Source organism: Maniola hyperantus, chromosome 3 (genome assembly GCF_902806685.2).
Source record: "Maniola hyperantus chromosome 3, iAphHyp1.2, whole genome shotgun sequence".
Classification (NCBI taxonomy): domain Eukaryota; kingdom Metazoa; phylum Arthropoda; class Insecta; order Lepidoptera; family Nymphalidae; genus Maniola; species Maniola hyperantus.
In genome coordinates, this window is record NC_048538.1 from 3388826 (window position 1) to 3413383 (window position 24558).

Below are 24558 nucleotides of genomic sequence, written 5' to 3' on the forward strand. Positions count from 1 at the left end.
GTTCACTCTGTTTTTACTGCAGTTATTTAATCGTCGTACCTACTGCTGAGTTTAATAGAGTAGGTATACCTACTCTAGTTTGATTTTAATAAAATAAGTGGACTTAAAAGTAAAATTCTAAGAGTTTCACTAAACAAACCATACTGAGCGTGCAACACTTGGTACCTACCTACTTACGGGTATAATAATATATAGTATAGGTAGCTACAATGCGAAGATTAAGTCTTCGCACATTACACAGACTCGACGGCGACGCCGACTGCACTCCGGCTCGACTCTCAGTAAAGCATGGAAATGTGAGCTTTATATGTATATATCGTGTTCCCTATCGTAAAATTGTAGAAATTTTGGAAGAACTGTACAATGCGTGGACTTCAAGTGGGAGGCTCCGGCCGTGGCTAGTTATCACCCTATACTGGCAAAGCCGTGCCGCCAAGCGATTTAGCGTTCGCATACGATACCGTATGGAAAACAAAGGCAGATATTATGTAAAAAACTGCCATACCCTTTCCAGGTTAGCCCGCTTCCATCTTAGACTGAATCAACACATCATCACTGACCCACAAAGGAGATTGCAGTCAAGTGAGTCAAGGGCTAACTTGTATCTGAAAAATATACGGGTCGTACACTTCTTACAATTAAATGTTGAAAATTCCACCGTAACAAACACAATCATAACACATAATACCAAGCTTCCACGCTTTACTGTGAGTCGAGTTGGAGTGGAGTCGGCGTCAAGTCTGTGTAATGTGCGAAGATCTTAAACGTAGGTAGATATATCGAGCAGGATCGAAGTGGTAACATCCTAAGACCTTGCCATTTTGGTATCAGTTTTTCATTAGTGACTAATTGGCGATGAGTAATTCGCCCTTTGTCTGAGTTTAACCACCCCGTGACGATACCGACGCGAGAGCTGATGCGTGACAACCCGACTGCCGCGCTGAGCATTTGGTTGGTGGTCGCGTGCCGGAAAACACCTGCTCGTCTTCGCTATGAAGAAGGTCCTGAGGAAACTGCGAGAGAGTAAGTGACATTTTTTATGAAGTTCCCAGATCGAGTTAAAAAAGTGTTTCTTAATAAAGTAGGTAGGTAATTCTAGCTGTGTAGAATTTGTAGTAACTCTTTATTTTATTAGTCCACGACAAATCCTACGGGAAAACGCAAGCTGAGTCCCGCGCGAATGTGTCTTGTTCAAATGTTTGGGGGAACGCGGATAAAACGTCAAAGAGAATTTTCGCGCGCGGAATTCCCTGTTTGATTCGAGTCTCGTACCTTGCCCTAATAAAAATAGATTAGTGTTTAAATCGGGATTGCTAATTGAAGACAAATAAATCAATGTAGGTAATTTTCTTGGAACAATATTACAATAAAACGAATGTACTACCTATAGTCCGCAACAGGTTGAGCATGGCAATCGGGGTATGAGGCGGGGGGACGCCCCGCACAGCCGCACGTCACCCGCGCTGGCCCGCACTGGGTTAGCGCTGGGGCTGTGCGGGTGTGCGGGGCGTTCCCTCTCCGATTGCCATTTCAATCTATCACGTACTATAGGTACGTATGTACTATTTTTTATGATATCTGAAATCGATAGATAGTAGATGCAGGTACCTCGTAGATTTTTGAAATCCCCGTCCGGAGGGTAACGTTCTCACTGAAAGACCTTATCGGCACAAGATTGCTCTGAATTTGGTAGGTAGGTGTTCGATCACAAGCTTAGTGACTTTTAAAATCACATGATTCGCTAAAACTAACGGATGACTCAATTCGTTACCGATTGGTGCCGCCCGGACAACTTGAAGATTTATGTAGGCACTATGAAAATTTCGACCAGAACTACACTTACGCAAAAGTATAGTAAGAGGGTTTTTCTTGCCCCAGTCATGCTACTATACTATACTCACTTTTACCACTATAAATGTACTACAAAATAAATAATGGCCCAGTCTAGCACCACCACGGTCGAGCAAACAAAAGACATCAACGCGTCCAAAGAATATAATAGCTAGCATAATGTATGGTTTAATTGATTTTTCATGAAAATTGATATCACTTTCTTATTTAGTAGCGTATCTATAAGTATATTATTTTCATATATTATCATTATCCTCATCGTCAATCCATCGCCGGCTCACTACTGAGTACGGGTCTCCTCTTAGAATGAGAAGAGTTTGGCCATAGTCCACGCTGGCCCAGTGCAGATGAGCAGTCTTCACACGCTATTGAGAATATTTTGGAGAACTCAGTTAGGTTTCCTCACGACATTTTCCTTCACCTTGAAAGCAAATGATACTTTAATTGCAAAACGCACATAACTCCGAAAAGTTATTAACGCGCCCGGTATCGAACTCCCGACCGCCCGAATAGGAGGCGGGATGCCTTAACTACTAAGCTAATCATATGCATTCGAAGGCTAATTTTTATGTCATGGCTTCATTATTCAGGTTTTTAATCGATTAGATTCGAGTTATGCGAAATTTGCGTACCTAACCCCTCTTGCTTGTCGGAGCGCACTTTGTCCAGCCTGTTGCCTCCATCCTATCCCACTGCCCACTGAATATTCTTTAGCTTGTAATAAAAGTACCACACACGCGGTATATAGGTATAAGCAGGTAGGTAGGTATAGGTAGGTAGTGTTAATAGAAAACCACTTTGATATACTTTTAACAAACTTTTAACCACTGTTTCTTATTTAATCAATTTACAAGTCGGTACAATGAACTATTCATCGTCCCGCGTTCCCATCGAGCCTAGAGCCTCGTCAAAACCATAGACTCCCCGCGAATGGCAGAGCGTGTTAGGCCGTGTCCAGACTTCCAACAGTTCATATAACACACTATCAACAATCGACCTAACAGTAGATAGGTACGTGCTGTGTGTGAAGGGGGTACACATATCCCGTTCATAATAGAGTTCTCTCGTAGGTATGTGATCGATTAAATGTGGCAACGACAACTGCTTAAAAATCAAATTACTAACTTTACTTTTATTTCATTTAGATAGGCCTACTTTACAGGAGATTATTAAAAACTATCTTATGCTCGCGACTTCGTCTGCGTGGACTACACAAATTTCAAACCCCTATTTCACCCTCTTAGGGGTTGAATTTTCAAAAATCCTTTCTTAGCGGATGCCTACGTCATAATAGCTATCTGCATGCCAAATTTCGGCCCGATCCGTCCAGTAGTTTGAGCTGTGCGTTGATAGATCAGTCAGTCAGTCAATCCTTTAATATATTTAGAGATAAACGCTAGTGAATATAAACTTATATTCGCATAGGTATGCATTATTTCTTTTATGTTAACGGTTACAGTAATAAAATATTGAAGATAAAGCGCGGGAAAGCCAGGTCTGTAATTTTGGGATTCCGGGGTGCGTCCAAAATGAAACGCAGCCTCACCCATCGAGTAGGGAAACATATACTTACCTACCTTTTCTCGTTCCAAAGAATAGGACCACTGGGTCAATAGATCTAGCTATAAATCACCCACTTTTTTAATATGACTATACAATAGGGGATATCCTCATAGACATCCACTGGGTAGTGCCGGAGTCCTAACAGGTAAAACCACTACTGTCACCTTGCTAGCCGTGTACGTCCCGGCACCACACGGCAACACGGCAACATTAGTGACAGACTAATTTCACGGTCCTTTTTTGTTGTCTTTTCTCTTCCTCCTTTTATTTTATCAGGATTTTTCATTCGAACTTTTATTTGGACATTTATAAATTACCCACTTCAAGTGAAATGCTTAACCTATTTCCTGCTAATCTATACACGCTGAAATTGTAGTGGTTGGTTTCCCGAGCGAAATGATTTAGTCATGGTATTACAATCGATTTATAAATATAAAAAAATATTAGAGTCAAAAATGGCAAATTTACAATCGAGATAAAAATAATACTCGAATGAGACCTCGAACCAATAGTAGTACCGCGTGCGTGGAGGCTAGTTTATGCCGTATCGCTACGCGCGAGAGCTTATTTTGCTCTAAACTTTTTCACTTTATTCGAAGCGCGATTCGAGTGGATCAGTGATGTGGTTAAAAAGTCTATGGAGTGGATACTACTTGAATAGTACTTACTATTCACGTTATGTCTAGTGCATTACTACTGTTTCTCACACTTTCGAGTTGATGTTTTTTTTTTCAATTATTCCAAAACAAAAACATTTTATATTTTTAAGTTCAACTCGATGTATCGATAAGTATTGCTGAGAGCAAATCATTCAGCCGCGGGAAGACAACCACTAAAATTTCTTTTTAAATTTCATTTATAATATCCACTCTTAGGCGAGTTGCTAGATGCTTGGACGCGTCAAAAGGCGAGGGACAGGCGTCAGGCAAAGGACCCTGCAGTCTGCACACAGTCCGAGCGCGAGGTCGCGGGGTCACTCTCGGAGCTGCCCCGCCTCCCTAATTGCCGCACCCCACGCAGATTACTTTTAGGGCTCCGTGCACAAAAAGTTTAATCTGTTCAAAACAATAAAACGTATGTATTATGTTGTAGGTATTGCAATGAGCAAGTCGTTGATCTTTGAGGACCCACACAAAACGTACGGCTTCTTATGTTTTCAGAAGTTTTTCTAACTTCCTCGAGTCTCGTACAGACCTATTGATACGTCCGTTTGGCGTCTTACTGCCATATACTTTGGTTTATTGTTTTCACCATTATCAACGCAGCTAAAACTCCAGCGATTACTACTTACTAAGCAGAAATGCATCCAATCAAAGATAAACTCTATCGTCTATGCTTTTAACCACTGAATACTTAGATGCCTTATTTATCGATATCACTTCCAACATAGGAATAATCTGGTGGCAGAGTTATTCCAGTCTCTAAAATAGGTAGGTTCAGAATAGGTATAGGTACCACAATACAATTCTGTTTCTTTTCTGTTGCCGAGTTTCTTGCTGGTTTATATCGGTAAGAAAGGCATTCTAGACCAGTGATAAATTATTTTGACGATTCAAATATATTTGTAAAAGTTTACTTGAGTAAAAGTATATTCTACTCTATTCTATCCTACGGAACCTATGATATTAAAAATCAACTCGCAATCTGTTATCCTCACTATCCACCAAGATCACGCGCCTGTTTGACCTCAAATTATTCCGCGTAAAGCTCTTTTTTTCTTAAATTTTAAAAGAAATTCCGCGATAATTCCGCCTCCACGATAACATCTATAGATACCTACGTCGAATTGTTAATGATACCTTCGTAACACAAACGTAGGTAATAATTAAGGAAAGATTAATTTTTAACAATACTGGTTATAGCTATAGCATGAAATACGAATGCTTTATGAATTGCTTTTGGCTAAAGCTTCGCTCGTTTTCTCAAGTCTAATGAAACGATTTTCAATCGAATGATGTTTCAAGAATTGATAAGTGGATATACTTGCATTATGTAGGTATATATGATAAAGAACTTAGGTAACTTCTCCTATAAATGTTAGTAAATCTTAAAAGATATGGAATTTACTTTTTTTTAGGGCAAAGTTATATCCTTACTTGAGATGGGGCCTAGACCTATCTAGCGGTACCTACTTCATTTTGTCAGCCTTAGTCGGGCGGGGGTGCCGAGTTCGATCCCAGGCACGCACCTCTAACTTTTCGGAGTTATGTTTTAAGTACTTACCTTATGCTTTTATTCAGAGTGTTTTATTTATCTAAATAATATTTTATTATCAATGGTTAACAAATAAACTATTAATAAACTTAAATCTAAAAAAAAACAACATTAAATTAAAACTAAAATAAATTAAATTAAATCTAAAACCTCGTCGAGACCACCGCAGCGAGGCATTGTACCCAAGATGCTGGCAGCATCACCCCTTTGGATGGCCAAACTAATTCTTTGACCAAGGTAGCTGCCAGCTCTCGGGTCTCGATAACTCTTTTCGCAATTTCTTCAAAAAGAGCTCGAGCCCCCGGAGCCCTACCTTATTAAATATCACTTGTTTTAACGGTGAAGGCAAACATCGTGTGGAAAATAGCATGCCTGAGAGTTCTCCATAATATTCTCAAACGTGACCTGCCTCTGAAACTCTGTCTGCTACTGAAAAACCCTTGACAGAACAACTCATTAACATTTTTGCCCCGTCACAGATGACGGAGATCTCATAATTCGCAGCCAATAGACTAACGAGAAAGGCCTATCATCATCATTAAACAAACGATAAATGTCCACTGCTGGACATAGGTCTCTTGTAGGAACATTCACACGCCACGGTCTATTATAGTGTATCTTAATATTTTGTGGTGCGTATTGACTCCTGTAGCTAAGCACATTGTATCTCAGTTTTTAGAGATTTGAAGTTTCGGTCATAATAATGATCGATCACATCACATTCGAAACTCAAAATCGCCAGAAACGGAGAGACAATAATAAGTTGATAAATAATAATATTATGATGCATTCTTCCGTCGTCGATATTTTCTACCCAGCGAATAGCCACAGAACAATATTATTCACATTCATAACTACACCACACCATTGTGTTGGATAAGCCGAAGTGCATTCTTTTCAAATTGCATTCCTGCGAAGATACGGTTATAACGTATGCAAGATTACGTAATCTGTGATTCTGCGATCACCGCGCTCGCCGGGATATGGCGAATCGGTGCAATCATTCACAGTTTCTATGATGTCTTGTGTTTTGAATTGAACCGCAGGGCATTTTTGCTTGGGCTTAGATTAAAATATATACTTTACTCGTCATTAGTCAAAAGATAGTAAAGCAGCCCAAACTGGAATTTTGGCATTGGTAGATTGAAGCCCTTCCAGACTAAAATATGAGTTTTTGAATTACATAAGTAGGTACCCTCAATAGACACGATTTTTTTTGGGTACAAAAATCTCGTTCACTGACACTTACGTTATATTTTCGGAACTGTCAATTGGAGTTTTTTCGTGAAGTTCGGGATGAAGCTTGTAACTTCTTGTCTTTGTCTGGTCTTGGAGGCTGTAGCTAGTTTACTAGAGCCCAGCTTTTCGGCCCGTTTCAATGTAGAACAGTAGGAACCGATTTAAAGGTTTATTATAATTTTACCGCAGGTGGTTTTTTTCCAACAAATAACAGCGACTTAAGAAAGTTTGGCCACTCAGCGGGCGATGGCTATACTCGAAGTACACCTATATATTATTCTCTACATGACCAAATCACAAATCACAATATAGAAGAACTAGAGTAAACCGACATTGCGAAGATGAAGTGGCGATCATCATCATCATCATCATCAACCAATAGACGTCCACTGCTGGACATAGGTCTCTTGTAGGGACTTCCACACGCCACGGTCTTGCGCCGCCTGGATCCAGCGGCTCCCTGCGACTCGTCTGATGTCGTCCGAAGTGGCGATGGGTTGAGCAAATAAGTAGTTCGAAGAACCAATATACGTTGGGGTGTCCCAATGGCAACCTCGCACCGGTAAGCGCAGCGTTACCAAGCCTTGCACTAGATGGATCATCATCATCATCATGATCAACCCATCACCGGCTCACTACAGAGCACGGGTCTCTTCTCAGTAAGAGAAGGGTTAGGCCATAGTCCACCACGCTAGCCAAGTGCGGATTGGCAGACACTAGGTGGATAGATGACATCAAATGACATGCAAGGAGCCGTTTGATTCAGGCGGTGCAAGACTGCGTCGTGTTGAATTCCGTACAAGACACGTCTGCCAATTGACGATGACAAAGAGCGCTTTCTTAGCGAATAAAAAACTCCGGACTCTGTTTATACAGTAGGTAGTTACCCATTTGGTGCTCACCTAGCCATTCAGCATTCATGCATACCTATCAGTCGTATTCACAACACTTGTCACCGTTGGTTCCGCGTCCAATTGCTATGATTACTTATTCGTCACAGCTTCACAGCAGAGTTTGCGAGTTGCGACACCGATGCTGTTCCACTGACCTTAAGGTTTCGCTTTCTGTTCTGTTGTATTTAACTTTTTAACATTGCCTACAATGATACGATCAACTATTCAACAAATTAATACTTAATTTGTCTAAGTTCCTTTAGACCATTGTTGGTTGAGATAATCAGTTAGCTGGGTTACCTTTAGATTTTAAATTTTTTAACTTTACAACTTCGAAAAAGTATTTTCATAGCTTTGCAATTTTTTTGACATCCCTTTACACAAGTTTAATTATTTTACTTACTAGCTTATGCTCGCGACTTCGTCCGCGTATGGACTACAAAATTTCAAAACCCTATTTCACCCCCTTAGGAGTTGAATTTTCAAAAATCCTTTCTTAGCGGATGCCTACGTCATAATAGCTATCTGCATGCCAAATTTCAGCATGATCCGTCCAGTAGTTTGAGCTGTGCGTTGATAGATCAGTCAGTCAGTCAGTCAGTCACCTTTTATATATATAGATTAAAAGCGATGCAATTATAAAATTGTACTTAATACTTAGTTACTTACCGATTTCATCATAGCAGTGAAATTAGTATCTACCAGTATTTTTCAATTTCAGTAATAAGAATGAAAAACTAGCAGTCAGTGAGGACTGCTGGCAGAAGTGAAAACTTAAAACTACGAGTGTTTTTTTTAAATTAATTGTATAGCATCAAAAATTTAAATTTCTCAATTTGTGAAATAAAACTGTTAATATCAGTTTACCTACTGTATTTACATCTATCGGCATTCCGAGCATGTCCATTATCGACCAATGCGCATAAAAGAAGTTTTACTTTAAAATTGTGATCATTGCTTTTCTAAATATATAAATAAAAGGAAAAGGTGACTGACTGATCTATCAACGCACAGCTCAAACTACTGAACGGATCAGGCTGAAATTTGGCATGCAGATAGCTATTATGACAAAGGCATCCGCTAACAAAGGATTTTTTAAATCTCAACCCCTAAGGGGGTGAAATAGCTGTTTAAAATTTGTGTAGGCCACGCGGACGAAGTCGCGAGCATGAGCTAGTCTTCATATATTAAAGTAGGTATTAAAACACAAACAAACCATTAGAATGTTAAATACTGCTTAAGCGTTTATTTGTTAAACCTTTCCTTTTCCTTTCTATATTTTTACGCTTTCACTAAAAACTTTGATCTTTTAGTAGGTGGGACCTACTGCAGTAAGCTGTGGATCATTTTCGTGTAAGGTCTGCGCACGCGCATCTCGTTCTCACGGTGCAATTATCGGCTGCCTACACTTACCCCTAATTTGATCCTGCAGCCTACCAACACGGCGAATTGCGCCTTACCATAATCGCTCTCAAATGCTTCAAGTTTACTTAATTGATTTTGGGTCGAAACTTAAACACCAAATAATATGTTGATTACGCATTTGAGCGTCTCAATTAAAAATTACTGCGGAGATAAGCGGAAGGCTCTGGGATTCGATTGTAATGATTATTGCATGTATTATAAAATAACCCCTTTTAGCTAATACTATTATAATATACTAGATTATTCCCGCGACTTCGACCGCGTGGACTACACAAATTAAAAACCCCTATTTCACTCCCTTTGGGGTTGAATTTTCAAAAACCCTTTCTTAGCAGATGCCTAGGTACGTCATAATAGCTATCTGCATGGAAAATTTCAGCCCGATCCATCCAATAGTTTGAGCTGTTATAAGTAACTAGATGATACCCGCGACTTCGTCCGCGTGGATTTAGGTTTTTGAAAATCCTGTGGGAACTCTTCAATTTTCCGGGATAAAAAGTAGCCTATGTCCTTCCCCGGGATGCAAACTACCTCTGTACCAAATTTCATTAAAATCGGTTGAACGGTTGAGCCTTGAAAAGCTAGCAGACAGACAGACAGACACACTTTCGCATTTATAATATTAGTACGGATTAATAATCCCTACTAATAATATAAATGCCAATGTGTGTCTGTATGTCTGTTACATTTTTCACGGCTCATTCCTTTTACCGAAATTTGTTACAGGAGATACTTAGCTTACATTTCGGAGCCCAGGTCAAATTTTATTCCGGAAAATCAAAGAGTTCTCAGGGGATTTTTAAAAACCTAATTCTACGCGGACAAAATTGCGGCTATCATCTAGAACCGACAAAGCAGAAAAGCATTTGGTTCTAGGGACTCTATAAAGAATTTATTTATCAACGCGGAAAATCTCTAATAAATAAATTCGCGTAATTATTATGTTCAGTCTAATCCGTGGAGGCGTTTCTAACAAATAATAGTCGACGAGCTTAACTTTTTAATTTTTTGATAATCATCTACGCAACATGGGCCGGGCTTTCTGAGCCTCAGTAAATTACCGCTAAGCTTTATGATAATAATTTATTGTTTGTGATCATAAAATTCATATAATAAGAGACTTAGAACTATCATGGCCTTTTTATTAGGCAATTCCATCCACACTATTAAGTATAGATTACGCGAAAGTATGTCACTCTATCTGCTAGCTTTTCACGGTCTATCCACCGATTTTGACATTTGGTTCTGAGATAGCTTGACGGATGTAGGCTACTTTTAACCGACTTCAAAAAAAGGAGGAGGTTCTCAATTCGTCGGAATCTTTTTTTTTATCCCGAAAAATCAAAAAATTCCCACAACAAATTTGAATAACCTTAATCACGCTGCCTAAGTCGCGGGTATTACTTATTAGCTAGATAACCTAAGCAGATTCACCTTTCCAAGACTCCATACTTAGTTTTTGACTTCTATGTAACAATTTCGAGTAGTCGAGTAAGTACCTAGTACCAAAATTAGCTTCGCAAAAAAATGTAATTGAGTAGGTACCTACCTACTTAATTTAATTAGGTATGACGAAACTGCTTGAGAGACGTGACTAAGAATTTTTTAGTTAAATATCCTAGGTACTTACTTTAGAAAATCGAGGTTTTTTTAATCAGGTAACGTTATTGATTCACGTTTGCCTAAAACACCGCGTTGTGTCCCAATAAGTAGTTAGGTATTGTAGATGTTGAACTCGATTCCCTTGGGAATTCATAATGTTCATCTGAAATGTCTTGCTTTGTCCACAGATTTATTTACATTAGTTATTTGTGTCACAAGGGGCCAAAGTGATATTTTGTTTCTCGATGGCGTTATTTTGAATTCAGAGGGAGGATCCTATAGTAGAATCCCGAGCGTAGCGAGCGATTCCTACGTAGAATCCTGAGCGTAGCGAGGCATTCAATATACGCTGCCCGAGAACAAAATAGCTTGGCCTCGTGTGACACACAGTATTATTCATCATTACCTATGAGAAAAACAAAACACACTCTAGTACGAACGCAGACTAATCAGAAGAGAGGAAGTCTAAATTACCATGGGAACAAAATTGAATTTTCTTCCCGGTATCCCCTATAATGCGAATTTTCGTTTTTCGAATAGGTGTTATGCCATAAGTAGTTGTGTTTGAATAATGGTGAACGAAGACGAACCGTTATTTGAATGTGAACGGTGCTCAATTTCAGTGTGTCACACATTAGTGCCGCCAAAGCTAAGCAGGCGTGAAACAGGACACAACGCGTGCTCGCACGAGCATGTCGTATGCGAGGAATGCGACAGCTGTGGCATGCCGGGTATGCTAGGGATTCACGATTGCCGAAAACGTGCCCTTACCGTGACACACGCACACGGCACACACCCTTTTGTCACGTCATTATCATCTCTACAATTCCGATGTTAAAATCTGTGGAAAAGTTTTTTTACATATTTTTAAAGAAAATAAATAAGTAAGTAAGTACACTAATATTTAGATGAATAAAACTTTCAAGTCAAAGATGTACTCAATTTATTGATTTGAAAAATGTTTTTAAACATTTCTATAAAAGACTTAAATCAACTACGTAGGTAGATAATTCTAAAAATATATAACATGCTATTCTCCGTTTTAATTTAACTTATCACTTGTTAACCAGAATTTCGTACCCAAACGAAAAATAGCTAATTATAGTAGGTACCTACCCATCTAAACATGTACCTACTTAATTAATTTTAAAACCCGTGAAATAATAGATAAAATTAGGTAGGTACTTATAAATTCTGTGAGGATAAAAAATTAATTCTCAGTACATGAGTCATTAAGTATAAAATAAAACTGGCATTATATTGTTACGTAGGTTATTATAAATTTTAATATAAGTAGGTAATCTGATGACTTTTAAAAAACGTTACAGAAGCGCAAAAAAGCGTAAAACCGGTGAACTGGGTAGAATCATCTAACCAAAATATCCGCGTATCGAAATCTTGCGGGTAACCGAGACGTCCGACAGTGTTACTATCCGATTTCGAGGAATTTTATTGCACAAATATTATTGCGCACTTTTATTGTTCAATTTTAGCTCTGAAAATCTATCATAATGTATTTAGGTAAAGGTACCATACCAATATCAGGTTTTCATTGAAAACCCTTATGAAAGAATCTACTCACTTATTTTTATGAGTCCATAGAAATTATAAAAGGATAAGATTTAAATGTGGAGAAGATTATTGTTTCTATGTAATCTACCTACTTCTACCTACCTATTTCTGTCACATCTACATATTCATATTTCACATAGTTTAAACGGTATTGCTGCACATTATTGTAGAACGAGAATAACCCATTCAGGCTAGTCGCGAGAAAAGCTCAAAAATTCAAGTAAGCAGGTAAGTACTTTCTCTTGACTCCTGTTCCATTTCTCACTTACGAGCTACGAGAGGAGCTATTGCATTTAAACAAAGAGTATTCTCAGACAGAGGTGTGGAATACCTCAGGTCTCTAATTTAGGAGTGCAAAGTGCTAAATATTCTAATGTTCGAAAAACGATGACTCGTGAAGAACCAATCTACGAGTAGGTAGGTACCGCCCGTGAAATATCACTGGAGCGTTCTAACAATTTATTTCAGAAAGCAAGAGAAATAATGATGTACCTATTACTAACTGGAAAAATATTACAACAAAGGATTATTAGATTTACATAGTTCACAGTGATCTTAAATCTGTGGGGTGAACTGTTCACCCCTTTTACCGTTGATATTAAATAAGAATATTGAAATTTTCAAAAGAAGCAAGCATATTAAGAAAGAACACCCTAAACTTTTTTATTCTCTTCACAGCTACGTTTACTGGCTAGTCATATTACCTACTCTCCGCTGAATCAATTATTATTTTTGAACAGGTAAGTACCTAATAAAAAGGGGAAAGGTCAGTTTTAATTATATCAAAATATAAAATATAATAACAGCTTTAGGATAAACGCGTATAACATAAGAGCCATAACTCTCTCATATCAAAAGTTATGGTGGTTCGTCTAAACGAAGAGCGCGATTGCCGTAATGAGTGTTCGTGAGAGACGGCTCAGGGCGTCAGGGCAAACAAAGCATTGGACACACACAAAGCGTATCGACAGCGACGCACAAGTTTATACCTCATTCAGTAGTCTTATTTAATTCTGTATGTCAATTATCAGATCAATTATTACAAATAAAAGAATTAAAGTGCGTTACGCCACGACCTCGACGTCAGTGGTGGACTGGCGGGAGGAGTGTGAATACAACACGTATTACGACGTTAGAACGGCATCCTCTATTTTTTACGCTCCTGTGTCTCACCCCCTCCCTCTTCCTACTGTTTTCCAGGCCGCGGCCTCATCTCGCGGTGTCCATAATCTACAGTCTCGGTATCAGATCCCTATCGGTAACTAAGTATTGTGAGTGTAATCCGAGTGTTATCTTTTATAACTAAATTCCGCAAACAATTTTAGACTTGCCTTTACACAAGTTTAAAAATCTATTAAAACTTAAAAGTACTAGTATGATCCTGAAAAAAAGCATCAATCATCATGTTACAAATATCGCGCCGTAGCCGTTACGCTCAGCGTGCTTCATAATAATATACATATATGCTACAGTGTGCGATCGCAATCATCTTTGATTGGCTAACATCAATAGTGAAAATTATTAGCTGAAATGCATTGTTTCAGCAAAAATAAGCATTAATTCAGCCAACAACAAGATTGTGATTGTAATGATGACTGATGCAGCCTTTTCGGAATCAACCAGCTGTTCTTGTGCTATAAAACGTAAGTACGCGACGCGTTCACTGTGACACGGCGTTGTAATTCTAAATGTTCTAAGCATACCTACTGCCTTGCTGCTGCCTTTCGCGCTGTCTGCCCAGGGCCGCTAAAGAAGCGTGTCCTGCGGCTCTGCGTGCGTATAGCCCCGTGAGAATGTACTAAAATTCCTTCGTACGGTTAATGGGCGAACCATAGGTACTATTATGGCTTCGAATATTTTTATGAAGATAGACTGATAGTTTCGTCAAATTACTAATGGAACGCTTTTGCGTTTTGTTATAGTTTTGTGTTGTGTATATCTTATTACTTATCTAGTTTTAAATTATTCAACATTCTCAAAAACATTAAATGCAGGCAATATAATATTTCGTTGAAAAGGACTTTATATACCTAGATAAACTTTGAAAATGTGGGAACTCTGATTTTCCGGGATAAAAAGTAGCCTATGTCACTCTCCAGGTCTTTAGCTATACCCATGCAAAAAACACGTCGATCCGTTGCTTCGTTGCGACGTGATTGAAGGACAAACTAACAAACCAACAAACAAACACACTTTCGCATTTTTAATATGGGTACTGATATAAAATAATAAATTTAAAAAACGAAAATATAATATTAACGCAAATAAGAGCAGCTATGAGCGCGTTGATATCATTTGTTTAGCGCTTTTACTTTCGGGAGGCTTGTCTATAGGCCGTGGCTTACGCGCTGGCGAAGGCTTTGATTTGATGGGCAGCCGCACTGGCGCATGGCGTGCCAGTCAGTGGCGCGAACTTGTGGCGGATGGACATACTACGTGTACTTTATCAACCGAAAATTTGCAATTTTTGCGGGAAACTGTTGTGACGAAAAATAATAATATCGTATGACTATCCTAATTAGTGTTTGTGTAGCTTACAAAGTGTTTAAATGCAGTTTATTTCAGAGGTAAATAATTTTAAGTTGGAATTTCGAAATTAAACGTATCAATTTTCTGTTATTCATTATTTAAAAAAAATATACGTTTCATGTACTAACAAACCGAAGTCCGTGGTCATAGTCATAGTTATTTATTCATAAATGTAGAGTAAGGAAAATAAACCAACATGATAAACCCATCGCCGGCCCACTACTGTGTACGATTCTCCTTTCAGAAGGGTTCAGGCCATAGTCTGCCACGCTGGCCCAGTGCAGTTTGGCAGACTTTACACACCTTTGACAATATTGTGGAGAACTCTCAGGCATGCAAGTTTCCTCACGATGTTTAGGAAGTCACATAACTCTGAAAAGTTAGAGGAGCGTGCCCGGGATCGAACCCCAACCTGCAGAATAGGAGGCCGATGCGACGTCCGTACCACTAGGCTATCACGGCCCACTTAACTATAATCTATGTAAATACGTCTGTTTTCACAACAACACCACACACACACTTTTTTCCACGCACATGCAAACTGTGGAATAAACTCCCTTCAGCGGTGTTCACTTTAGATTACAACATGGGGTTATTCAAGGGGCGGACCAACAAATTCCTGAAAGGCCGGGAACGCATTGGTGGTTCCTCTGGTGCTGCAAATGTTCATGGGCGGCGGTAATCACTTAACATCACGACCACGAGCAGGCGGGTCAACCCGCCTGCTCCTTTGCCCGCCAATTTTATTTAAAAAAGTTGACGACCTCCCTGGCGCAGTGGTGAGCGCTGTGGTCTTAATAGTGGGAGGTCCCGGGTTCGATTCTGGCAGGGGTTTGGAATTTCATAATTTCTAAATTTCTGGTCTGGTCTGGTGGGAGGCTTCGGCCGTGGCTAGTTACCACCCTAGCGGCAAAGCCGTGCCGCCAAGCGATTTAGCGTTCCAGTACGATGCCGTGTAGAAACCAAAGGGGTATGGGTTTAATAAAAACTGCCATACCCCTTCCAGGTTAGCCCGCTTTCATCTTAGACTGCATCATCACTTACCACCAGGTGAGATTGCAGTCAAGGGCCAACTTGTATCTGAATAAAAAATAAAAAAACACGCACTGATGTTTTACTGTACAACTGCGCGATAATGCTAGGCTTCTTTACCACTTCTATTCTTATTCTGAATTCTGTGCGGTACATTACCCGAGCCCGGTCTGAAGTACCTACTTGATTGCCTACAGGAATCACATTCAAAGATTTGCCGCCACCATATCGGGAAAATGAAGAGGAAGCAATCCACCGTGAGAACTACCAACTGCAGATTCCGGTACGTATCGATGTACCTACGAGTGATAAAGAAAATTGCAAATAGTTACGACAAGTATTATTAGGTATTTAATAAAATCCATAGTACTTAAGTAATATCCACAAGTGTGGCTGTTTGTTTGTTTATTACTTCCAACAATCTTAACTATAGGTAACTTCGTAGCAGTAAAGACGAACATAGTTTTGACGACCTCCCTGGCGCAGTGGTAAGCGCTGTGGTCTTATTAGTGGGAGGTCCCGGGTTCGTTTCCTGGCCGGGGTTTGGAGTTTTATTCTATTTATTTTAATTTCTAACTGGTCTGGTCTGGTGGGAGGCTTCAGCCGTGGCTAGTTACCACCCTACTGTCAAAGCCGTGCCACCAAGAGATTTAGCGTTCCGGTACGATGCCGTGTAGAAACCAAAAGGGGCCAGGGTTTAATAAAAACTGTCATACCTTCGCATGCGATTCTTTCGCACAAATTCAGTCAATCACAACAATTGAGATTGTAATAAGGATTGATGCAGGTTTTACGAAAACGACCTGCAGGTTGCCAGTGACAGACTGACAGTCGATATATTATTATTCTTTAAAATCTAATTAGGCTAATCGCATACTACCGCAGAAATCTAGTAATTAGCTTTGTTCCACATTTAAATTTTCTGCAGTAACTCATGTGACTAATTGGTATTAACTTTACAGTTTCCTTATTCAAAGGAAAACATCGTGACGAAATTTGCATAGTTACCTCCACCTAGCAATATGGTATTCAAGTAGTGTTTAGTTCCATACAGTACTTAATGACAGTTTTTAACTAGAAAAAGATACAGTTTGTATCTATATACACTACTAGATTGTAACTAACTTGTAAGTAGGTCCTGGTTCGTAAATCATAGTAGGATCAGTTGCCAAATCATTCAATGTGGTTTAGGTACAACAACAGGTGGGAGGCTTCGGCCGTGGCTAGTTACCACCCTATCAGCAAAGCCATGCTGCTAAGCAATTTAGGTAGAAACCAAAGGGGTGCCCCTTTTCAGGTTAGCCTGCTTCCATCTTAGACTGCATCGTCACTAACCACCAGGTGAGATTGCAGTCAAGTGCTGACTTGTATCTGAATAAAATAAAAAAATACAACAGCATCTGTACCTACGCAATCTATTTTCTCCTAGATAGTGTGCAAAATTTATATAAAACGTTTACAGTAGTTAACTAATATCATTTCAATTTATATAAACATACTAGTTTTTTCCTGCGACTTGTTCCGCATGGTATAATTTATAAAATTATACTTAGCACTCACTTTTATATGGGAATCGCTTAAATATTTCAATGAATGTTTGAATTTTATGTTAATTATTTCAAAAAGTAATAATAAATAACTGACTTAGCACTCGGGGATAATACATCTTTCTAATACATGGTGAAAGAATTTTTGAAACCGGATGAGTAGTTTCGGAGATTACCTCCTATAGGTACATTCAAACTTAATAATATTAGTGCAAAAATAAGTAGATAGTGTAGAAACAGCATATTTAATCTAATGTTAATTAAAAGACATGAAAATTATTTTCCAGGACCCTCCAACATGCGAAGCTCTAGACCTGCTGGCAAATTGCAAAATAACGAGCGAACCTAACGACACCCCGTCCGAGGTCGAATACGCGGAAATCGAAGAAATGGGTGTGTGGCATTCCACGCCATTATCCCACCGACACAAGTCTAAGATATCCCTCACATGGGTGTTAAAGGAAAACTTGGACAAAACAGACAGAAAGAAAGAAGAAAAAAAAGGCTTTACTTATGACAAGCCGGTAACTAAAAGTTTTGATAGTAAATGTTTAGTAAAAGAAAGAGTTGTTGGACGTAACGAATATTATCATAATCTAAGGTTCCAAAGTGCGTGTGACGAATTCGCGAACAACCAGGACTCTTGTTCGGACTCTAGTGTTGGGACTGAGGAGTTTGTGAGACGGAAACACAGGCACCGACACAGGAGAAGAAAAAGGACCAGCAAGTTCGGATATGATATTCGAGATTTGGACACATTTCTAAGTGAGGTAATCAAATTTTACTAACCAGTTATAAATATTCATGTACTTAGACATAATATTTTATGTAACCGGGAATCGAATTGGGACTTCTTGCTTTAGCATTACAGCAGTGTATTTCAACCTGTGGATCTACGACCGCTTTAAAACGTCAAAACACGCGCTTAGTATGCGAGCTTCTATAAAATACTGGCATGTGACGTCACAATGATTGACGTGCTTTTTTAGTTTAAAAGCAACAAAGGACGTGGATTTTACGTATTTTCGAAGAGACTATTAAATAATCATTGAGAAATAATTTATTTTTGAAATAGGCAAATACCGTATTTTTCTGCAAATGTGCCGCCGCCCGCCGACTTGACTCTTCGCCCATTTGCTTTGTAAGTAGGTATATGTATAACCCACGTAACGATAGCATGCCCTTTCGCATTATGCAATTTTCCCATTCAGCGCCAGGTTAATTGGTGGAGATTAAAAAATTCCAGAGAAGATATTACACGCTTAAGAGAAAATAATTAAAAGGGTATTGTGGCTTAACGTTGGGAGTTCATCATTCCAAAGTCACGATATGTGCATTATTCGAGTCTTGGATATAATGATCACATTAATTCGGGCTATAATAACGATAGTGCCTTATTTCCACTGTGTTATTATTTGAGTCCGTTGTAATTGATTTTTAAAAACCTAAACCCAGGCATCCTCAAAAATTTATAGTTTTTACATTAATTACGTGTCCAAAATATTCGAGCTTCCTCATTTTAGGAAAAGAAAATTACCGAATGATATTTTGCTTTTAAAAGAAAAGGAGACTATTGTGACTGATTTCCATTTTATATAATATCTCACACCCGGCTTTACTCATGTGTTTAGTCGACGTTAGCCCGACTAGTTTCGAACCCATCCATGATCCAGGGTCCTTTTTCAAAGGGAGTCAGTCAGTCAGTGAAATAGAGATTAATCTTCAAAGCTTTTAATAAGTTCAAACCTAATGATTAGAGAATCACAGCCCCACTGGTGGCCTTTCCAATGAGCACCAACACACGCGGTCCTCATTCCTCAGCCTTCCTCATCCAGCCACTTCCCACCACCATTATCGTCGGTAAATATGCTAGTTGGTACCTAGATACCTACTTCTCATTTCAGTAATCTTACGTCAACAGCAAGTATTTTTTCGAGTCACGTTTTTCAAATTGATTGTAGGTAAACTGCGAAAAATTGGTGCAAAATTGGAGAACTCATAAATTGCAGTTCGAACAACATCGTTTACGAATTTTTTAATGGCGCAATAATATTACGGAGCTCACGTTTCGGGTCTTACCGATTATCCCTGCAATTTTAAACCACCATATAGGATAACATAACGTATAATAATAATGGGCATTCGAAACATTTTTCTTGTCTTTTATAACTACCTACGTTTTTACTTAGTCTGAATAGATATCGGAGCAACAAAAAAGCGGTTTGTTTTTGACTACTTAGGTATTAGAAATATTCATAACATGATAATACGGGGTAAATTTTATAGGTACATTTAACGTTACTGGACCAAAACATAAGGTACTTAGGTGTTAGTACATTACAGTCCAGGCCTGAATTAAAGCGATTACTGGACGAGTATTATTGGAAGACCGAGGCGAAGCCGAGGACTTCTTAAGTGATTTTAAACTAAACGAGGTTGGTAATCGCTATTTCGACCCAGACTTGTATAGTACGTTTCTCCCATTTGCGAGGAAACAATAAAAAAATTATTGAAGAAACAAAGTCTTAATTTATATGAAAATGTATGTATATTGTATATTATGTCTACTAGTAATAAAAATTAGCAAAAAATAATAATTAAAAAATAAAAAAAAATAGTGAAAAAAATTTATAAAAGTAAGAGTAAAGAATCATTTAAAAAAATTTAAAATTTAAAAAAGTTTAATAAAATAAGAATAAAAAAATCATTACAAAAATAAATATAAAAATTGAAATATAATAATAAATATGCTTTATTGTTTTCATTATTGCTAGGTATGTGTATGTACCTACAGGTAGGTAGGTACAGTGTTTTTATCTAATATATCTAAACTAAAAACTAACACAATAGCTTTACGCTTAGTTGGAGGGGAAAAGAAAAATAATAACATTAGTCATGACTCATGATTACCGTGGCTAATAATATTTTTAAAAAAAGGTAGGTTAGGTATTTTATTCTTACATGCATCAATATCCGATCGTAAACCAATAGCAATATCGTATCGGATTGGTGGAAACGATGTTAGTATGTTCTTTGGACAATGCCATTAGTCAATGCTTCAAATCAAAGGTACATTAAATGCCTGAGATTGCACCAGCAAGTTTTGTGAAAGTAATATGATATTTCGACTGGGTCTAAAATAATATCAAACAAATAACCACGATTTATCTTTAACCTTTGGCCTGCTATAAGTTGACAAAATGAAATGTTTGAATGATGACTGATATTGGAATGTGAATGTTTCGTTCCGAAAACAATAGTAAATGATTTACTTGAGAAAAAGGAACCAAATAAAATACATATATGTACTTAGCTGTTAACCTATACCTTAGAATACGTAATAGTACCTATAGGCTATTAGGTTACAATAAGTACTTCCACAGCAATTCGTATAGAGTTCCGCACCCGAAGGGTGCCAACGGGGCCCTATTTACTAAGTCTGCGCTGTCCGACTGTCTGTCAGTGGGCTGTATCTCATGAACCGTAATAGGTAGAATTAAAATTTTCACATAAGTAGTACTTAGGTAGTGTATTTTTATTGCCGCTATAACAAATAAAAAACTAAGATGCCAATTATAAAGTACTACATAGTGTTATATAATCTTGTACGATGGTATAAATTGGTAAGGAACCTTTTTCCTACGGGAGTCCGACTCATATTTGACAGCACTTGACCGGTTTTAAATCTCGGAATTTCCTTCAAGTGTATTTATTATAGGTACGCGACAGGTCGAGATGGCGAATGAAGTGGGAGGGCGCCCCGGACACCCACACGTCACCCGCGCTATCCCGGACCGGGTTAACGCGGGGTCTGTACTAACACTTTAATCTATATATTATATAAAAGGAAAAGGTGACTGACTGACTGACTGACTGGCTGACTGAATGACTGACTGATCTATCAACGCACAGCTCAAACTACTGGACGGATCAGGCTGAAATTTGGCATGCAGATAGCTATTATGACGTAGGCATCCGCTAAGAAAGGATTTTTGAAAATTCTACTCCTAAGGGGGTGAAATAGGGGTTTGAAATTTTGTAGTCCACGCGGACGAAGTCGCGAGCATAAGCTAGTTAAATTATAAATATACTTACCTACCTAAATAGTGTTAAGAACAACCTATGCTAAAATTATCGCCTTTTCCCGCCAGACTCAAGTTTATTTAATGAAATCGATAATTATCAATGATTACATAACTGCTCCTTTAACTGTAGACTACTGGTTTGGTTTGATTAACTTTGTTTTGATACTTGCAACCATTAATTAAACACCGGTAGTCGGTTTGAATTCCTGCAATCAGTAATTAGATACAGCCTACCTACCTACAGGCAGCTATCACGCCTCGATCACTAAAAGACATGTCAGAGTTAGTGATTTAGCGTCAAATAAGTTTCTGTTAGGTAATGTTTAGCGATAGATTTGAAATATAAATTAGGGTCAGTAGTTTCGTCTGGTAGAGTAGTGAATCACAAAAAACATACTTTATCCATACTAATATTATAAACGCGAAAGTGTGTCTGTTTGTCTGCTAGCTTTTGACGACACAACAGCTTAACCAATTTTGATGAAATTTGGTAGGTACAGAGTTAGTTTACATCCCGGGGACGGACATAGGCTATTTTTTGTCCCGGAAAATCAAAGAGTTCCCACGGGGTTCTTAAAAACCCATCTGTTTAACCGATCTATATGAAATTTGGTAAACAGGTAGCTTGCGTCCCGGTAATTGATATAGGTATAACTTTTATCCCGGAAAATCAAAGAGTTCCCACAGGATTTTTAAAAACCTAACTCCACGCGGACGAATTCGCGGGCATAATCTAATTCGCTATAATCCGCCAAAACTGACAAATCTGTATGATACAACGTGCAGCATGCGACATTCACCGCCCACCTGTACATGCAGGAAAAGCAAGCAACCAAGCAAGCGATACCATCACCACTCATGTTAACAAATCAATCATGAAACGTAAATACCTACGTTTCACTCCGACACCAGTGCACCGGCTAATTTTCTAAGAACCAATTCCATGGGCGAAGATAGCCTAGTGGTGAAGACGTCGGGCTTCTATTCAGGAGATTAGGGGTTCGATCCCGGGCACGCACCTCGAAATATTTGGAGTTTTGCGCATTTTAAGCAATTAACTACCTACTTAGGTACCTATTTAATTATGGAAAACATCGTGAGGAAACCTGCATGCCTGAGATTTCTCCGTAATGTTGTCAAAGGTGTAGGAAGTCTGCCAATCCGCACTGGGCCAGCATGGTAGACTATGGCCTAAACCCTTCTCATCCTGAGAGGAGACCCATGGCCAATAGTGGGCCGGCGACGCGACGGTTTGACTAAGATAATAGATTTCAAATTAACAGACCTAAGTATTAGTCTCTTCTCTCACCAAAACTTGCCTGGTGGAGATTGCTTTAAGCAATAAGGCCACCTTTACATACAACTTTTAGTTTTTTTGTCTTTTGTGTGCAATAAACTTTTCTATCTATCTTCTCCACTCTTTAATTCCAGGCCACAATAGACCATCCGGGCAACATCCCAGTGGTCATAGCCTTCCCCACCTCGCTGTACCAGACGCAGAAAGACCTGCAACGTGAGCTAACGTTGCCTCTAGGCACGGTGGTCAACGCGGTGTTCAAGAACCAGCAGTGGCTGTACGCACAGACACCGCACGGGGACGAGGGCTATGTTATGTACAGTGCTTGCTTGCCTTTAGGAATATTGCCTAGTAGGTGAGTAGTTTGTATTCCTCCCCCGTACCCTACACCTTCGGGGATTCTTCGAAATCATCCGATGAGCCTGAGCACTGAATGATAGATCCTATTAGAAATTATGCTCCCTTAGCACACAAGTAGCTTAGTAGACAAGTAAGTCGTCAAATCTGAATACGAGGCGTATTACTACGCATTGTACGGTACAAAAATATTTCTCAGCCGGGAATCTATGATCTGCGCAAATTGCAATGTTGCAACATCAAATTGGACTACTTAGGTTAGTACTTAGTTGTTTTAAGCAATCAGTACAACTCTACGATGCGAAAACCCTTCTGCGTCTGAACTGAAAAATATCATTGCCAACTCTTCAAAGTTTCATCATTTTTGACGGCCTCTCTGACGCATTGGCGAACTCTGTAGTTTTAAATTGACAGGATGTCTGGGTGGGGGGATCCAGCCATCTTTACTTACCACCCTATTGACAAGGAAGTGTCGGTATGATGCCGCGTACCGATAAGTGGCATACCTTTGCCTCTGGTTCGCCCGCTACCATCTAAGACTGCATCATTAGGTGAAATCGCAGGTCAAAGAAAAAATTCTTTGTCCTCAGATCATCTCTCCAAAAGAAAACCCCGTGCTGGGAAAGCAGTACGGACATCTACCCGAGGCCGTGCGGCAACCTCACCGACAGCGAAAAGGAACAACTACGCGGCAGAACACGATCCGAAAGCAGACACCGTCCCAAGAACAGACGAACAAAAACATCCTGCGCGGAAAAGGACTTTGATGACTTATACTTAAAGACGAAATCCGTTTGCTCGAATCTCGATAAAGAAAATCTAGATGTGAAAGGAAAAGTTCAGAGACAAACACTTTTGGTTGTGAATTGTGATTACAAAGGTAGTTTTTTGAACAGGACGTTGTCAGTGAAGAAGGGTGAAGTGGTTGTGTTAATACAGGGCGGGGGTGAGACTGACGTTGACTTGGAATGGTTTTATGTGAGAAGAAAAGATGGAAATCAGGGTTTTATTCCGGCTGCGATAGCAGGGCATGGGTATATCTGAGCAGTTTTGGGGATCAAGAGATTGATAATTTCAAAAATTATGTTCATTGCATTTAAGTATAATAAGTTTTTATTTTTTGTTAAGGTAAATAGATATAAATAAATTAAATGTTGTTAAATCTTGTCTATTGTTATTTTAATTAAGTTGGTACGAAAATACATACGGATTCCCTAAACACAGTAACTGGGTAGTTACTGTGTTTAGGGAACGAAAAGAAACTAGAAATCACTTTCATAAAACTGGAAACGCGACTCGAAACGCGTTTCGACTATCGACTCTAGTCAAACTCAAAAAACATTATCAACTTC

General features: G+C 38.9%; 1 protein-coding gene across 2 annotated transcripts; it reads left to right on the plus strand.

The window, feature by feature from the left end:
* Window positions 1-948: 948 nt before the first annotated feature.
* LOC117996376 (uncharacterized) lies at window positions 949-24316 on the plus strand. 2 transcript variants are annotated; one of them, XM_034984435.2, is made up of 5 exons: window positions 949-1023; window positions 16118-16203; window positions 17755-18237; window positions 22984-23204; window positions 23797-24316. In XM_034984435.2, exons 1-5 carry the CDS (start codon window positions 993-995, stop codon window positions 24248-24250), a joined length of 1275 nt encoding a protein of 424 aa, XP_034840326.1. In that variant the 5' UTR covers window positions 949-992; the 3' UTR covers window positions 24251-24316. The 2 variants fall into 2 exon arrangements, with proteins under 2 accessions (XP_034840326.1, XP_069365825.1); XM_069509724.1 differs by lacking the exon at window positions 949-1023 and adding an exon at window positions 14773-14926 and having other exon boundaries at window positions 23797-24315.
* The last annotated feature ends 242 nt before the right edge of the window (window positions 24317-24558 follow it).

What these genes read in the sequence shown, in the direction of transcription:
- LOC117996376 (XM_034984435.2), top strand. Translation starts at nt 993, where the DNA reads ATGAAGAAGGTCCTGAGGAAACTGCGAGAGA. An exon ending in TGGACACATTTCTAAGTGAG is followed by an intron (nt 18,238 to 22,983) that starts GTAATCAAATTT and finishes CTTTAATTCCAG; the next exon opens with GCCACAATAGACCATCCGGG. An exon ending in TTAGGAATATTGCCTAGTAG is followed by an intron (nt 23,205 to 23,796) that starts GTGAGTAGTTTG and finishes CTTTGTCCTCAG; the next exon opens with ATCATCTCTCCAAAAGAAAA.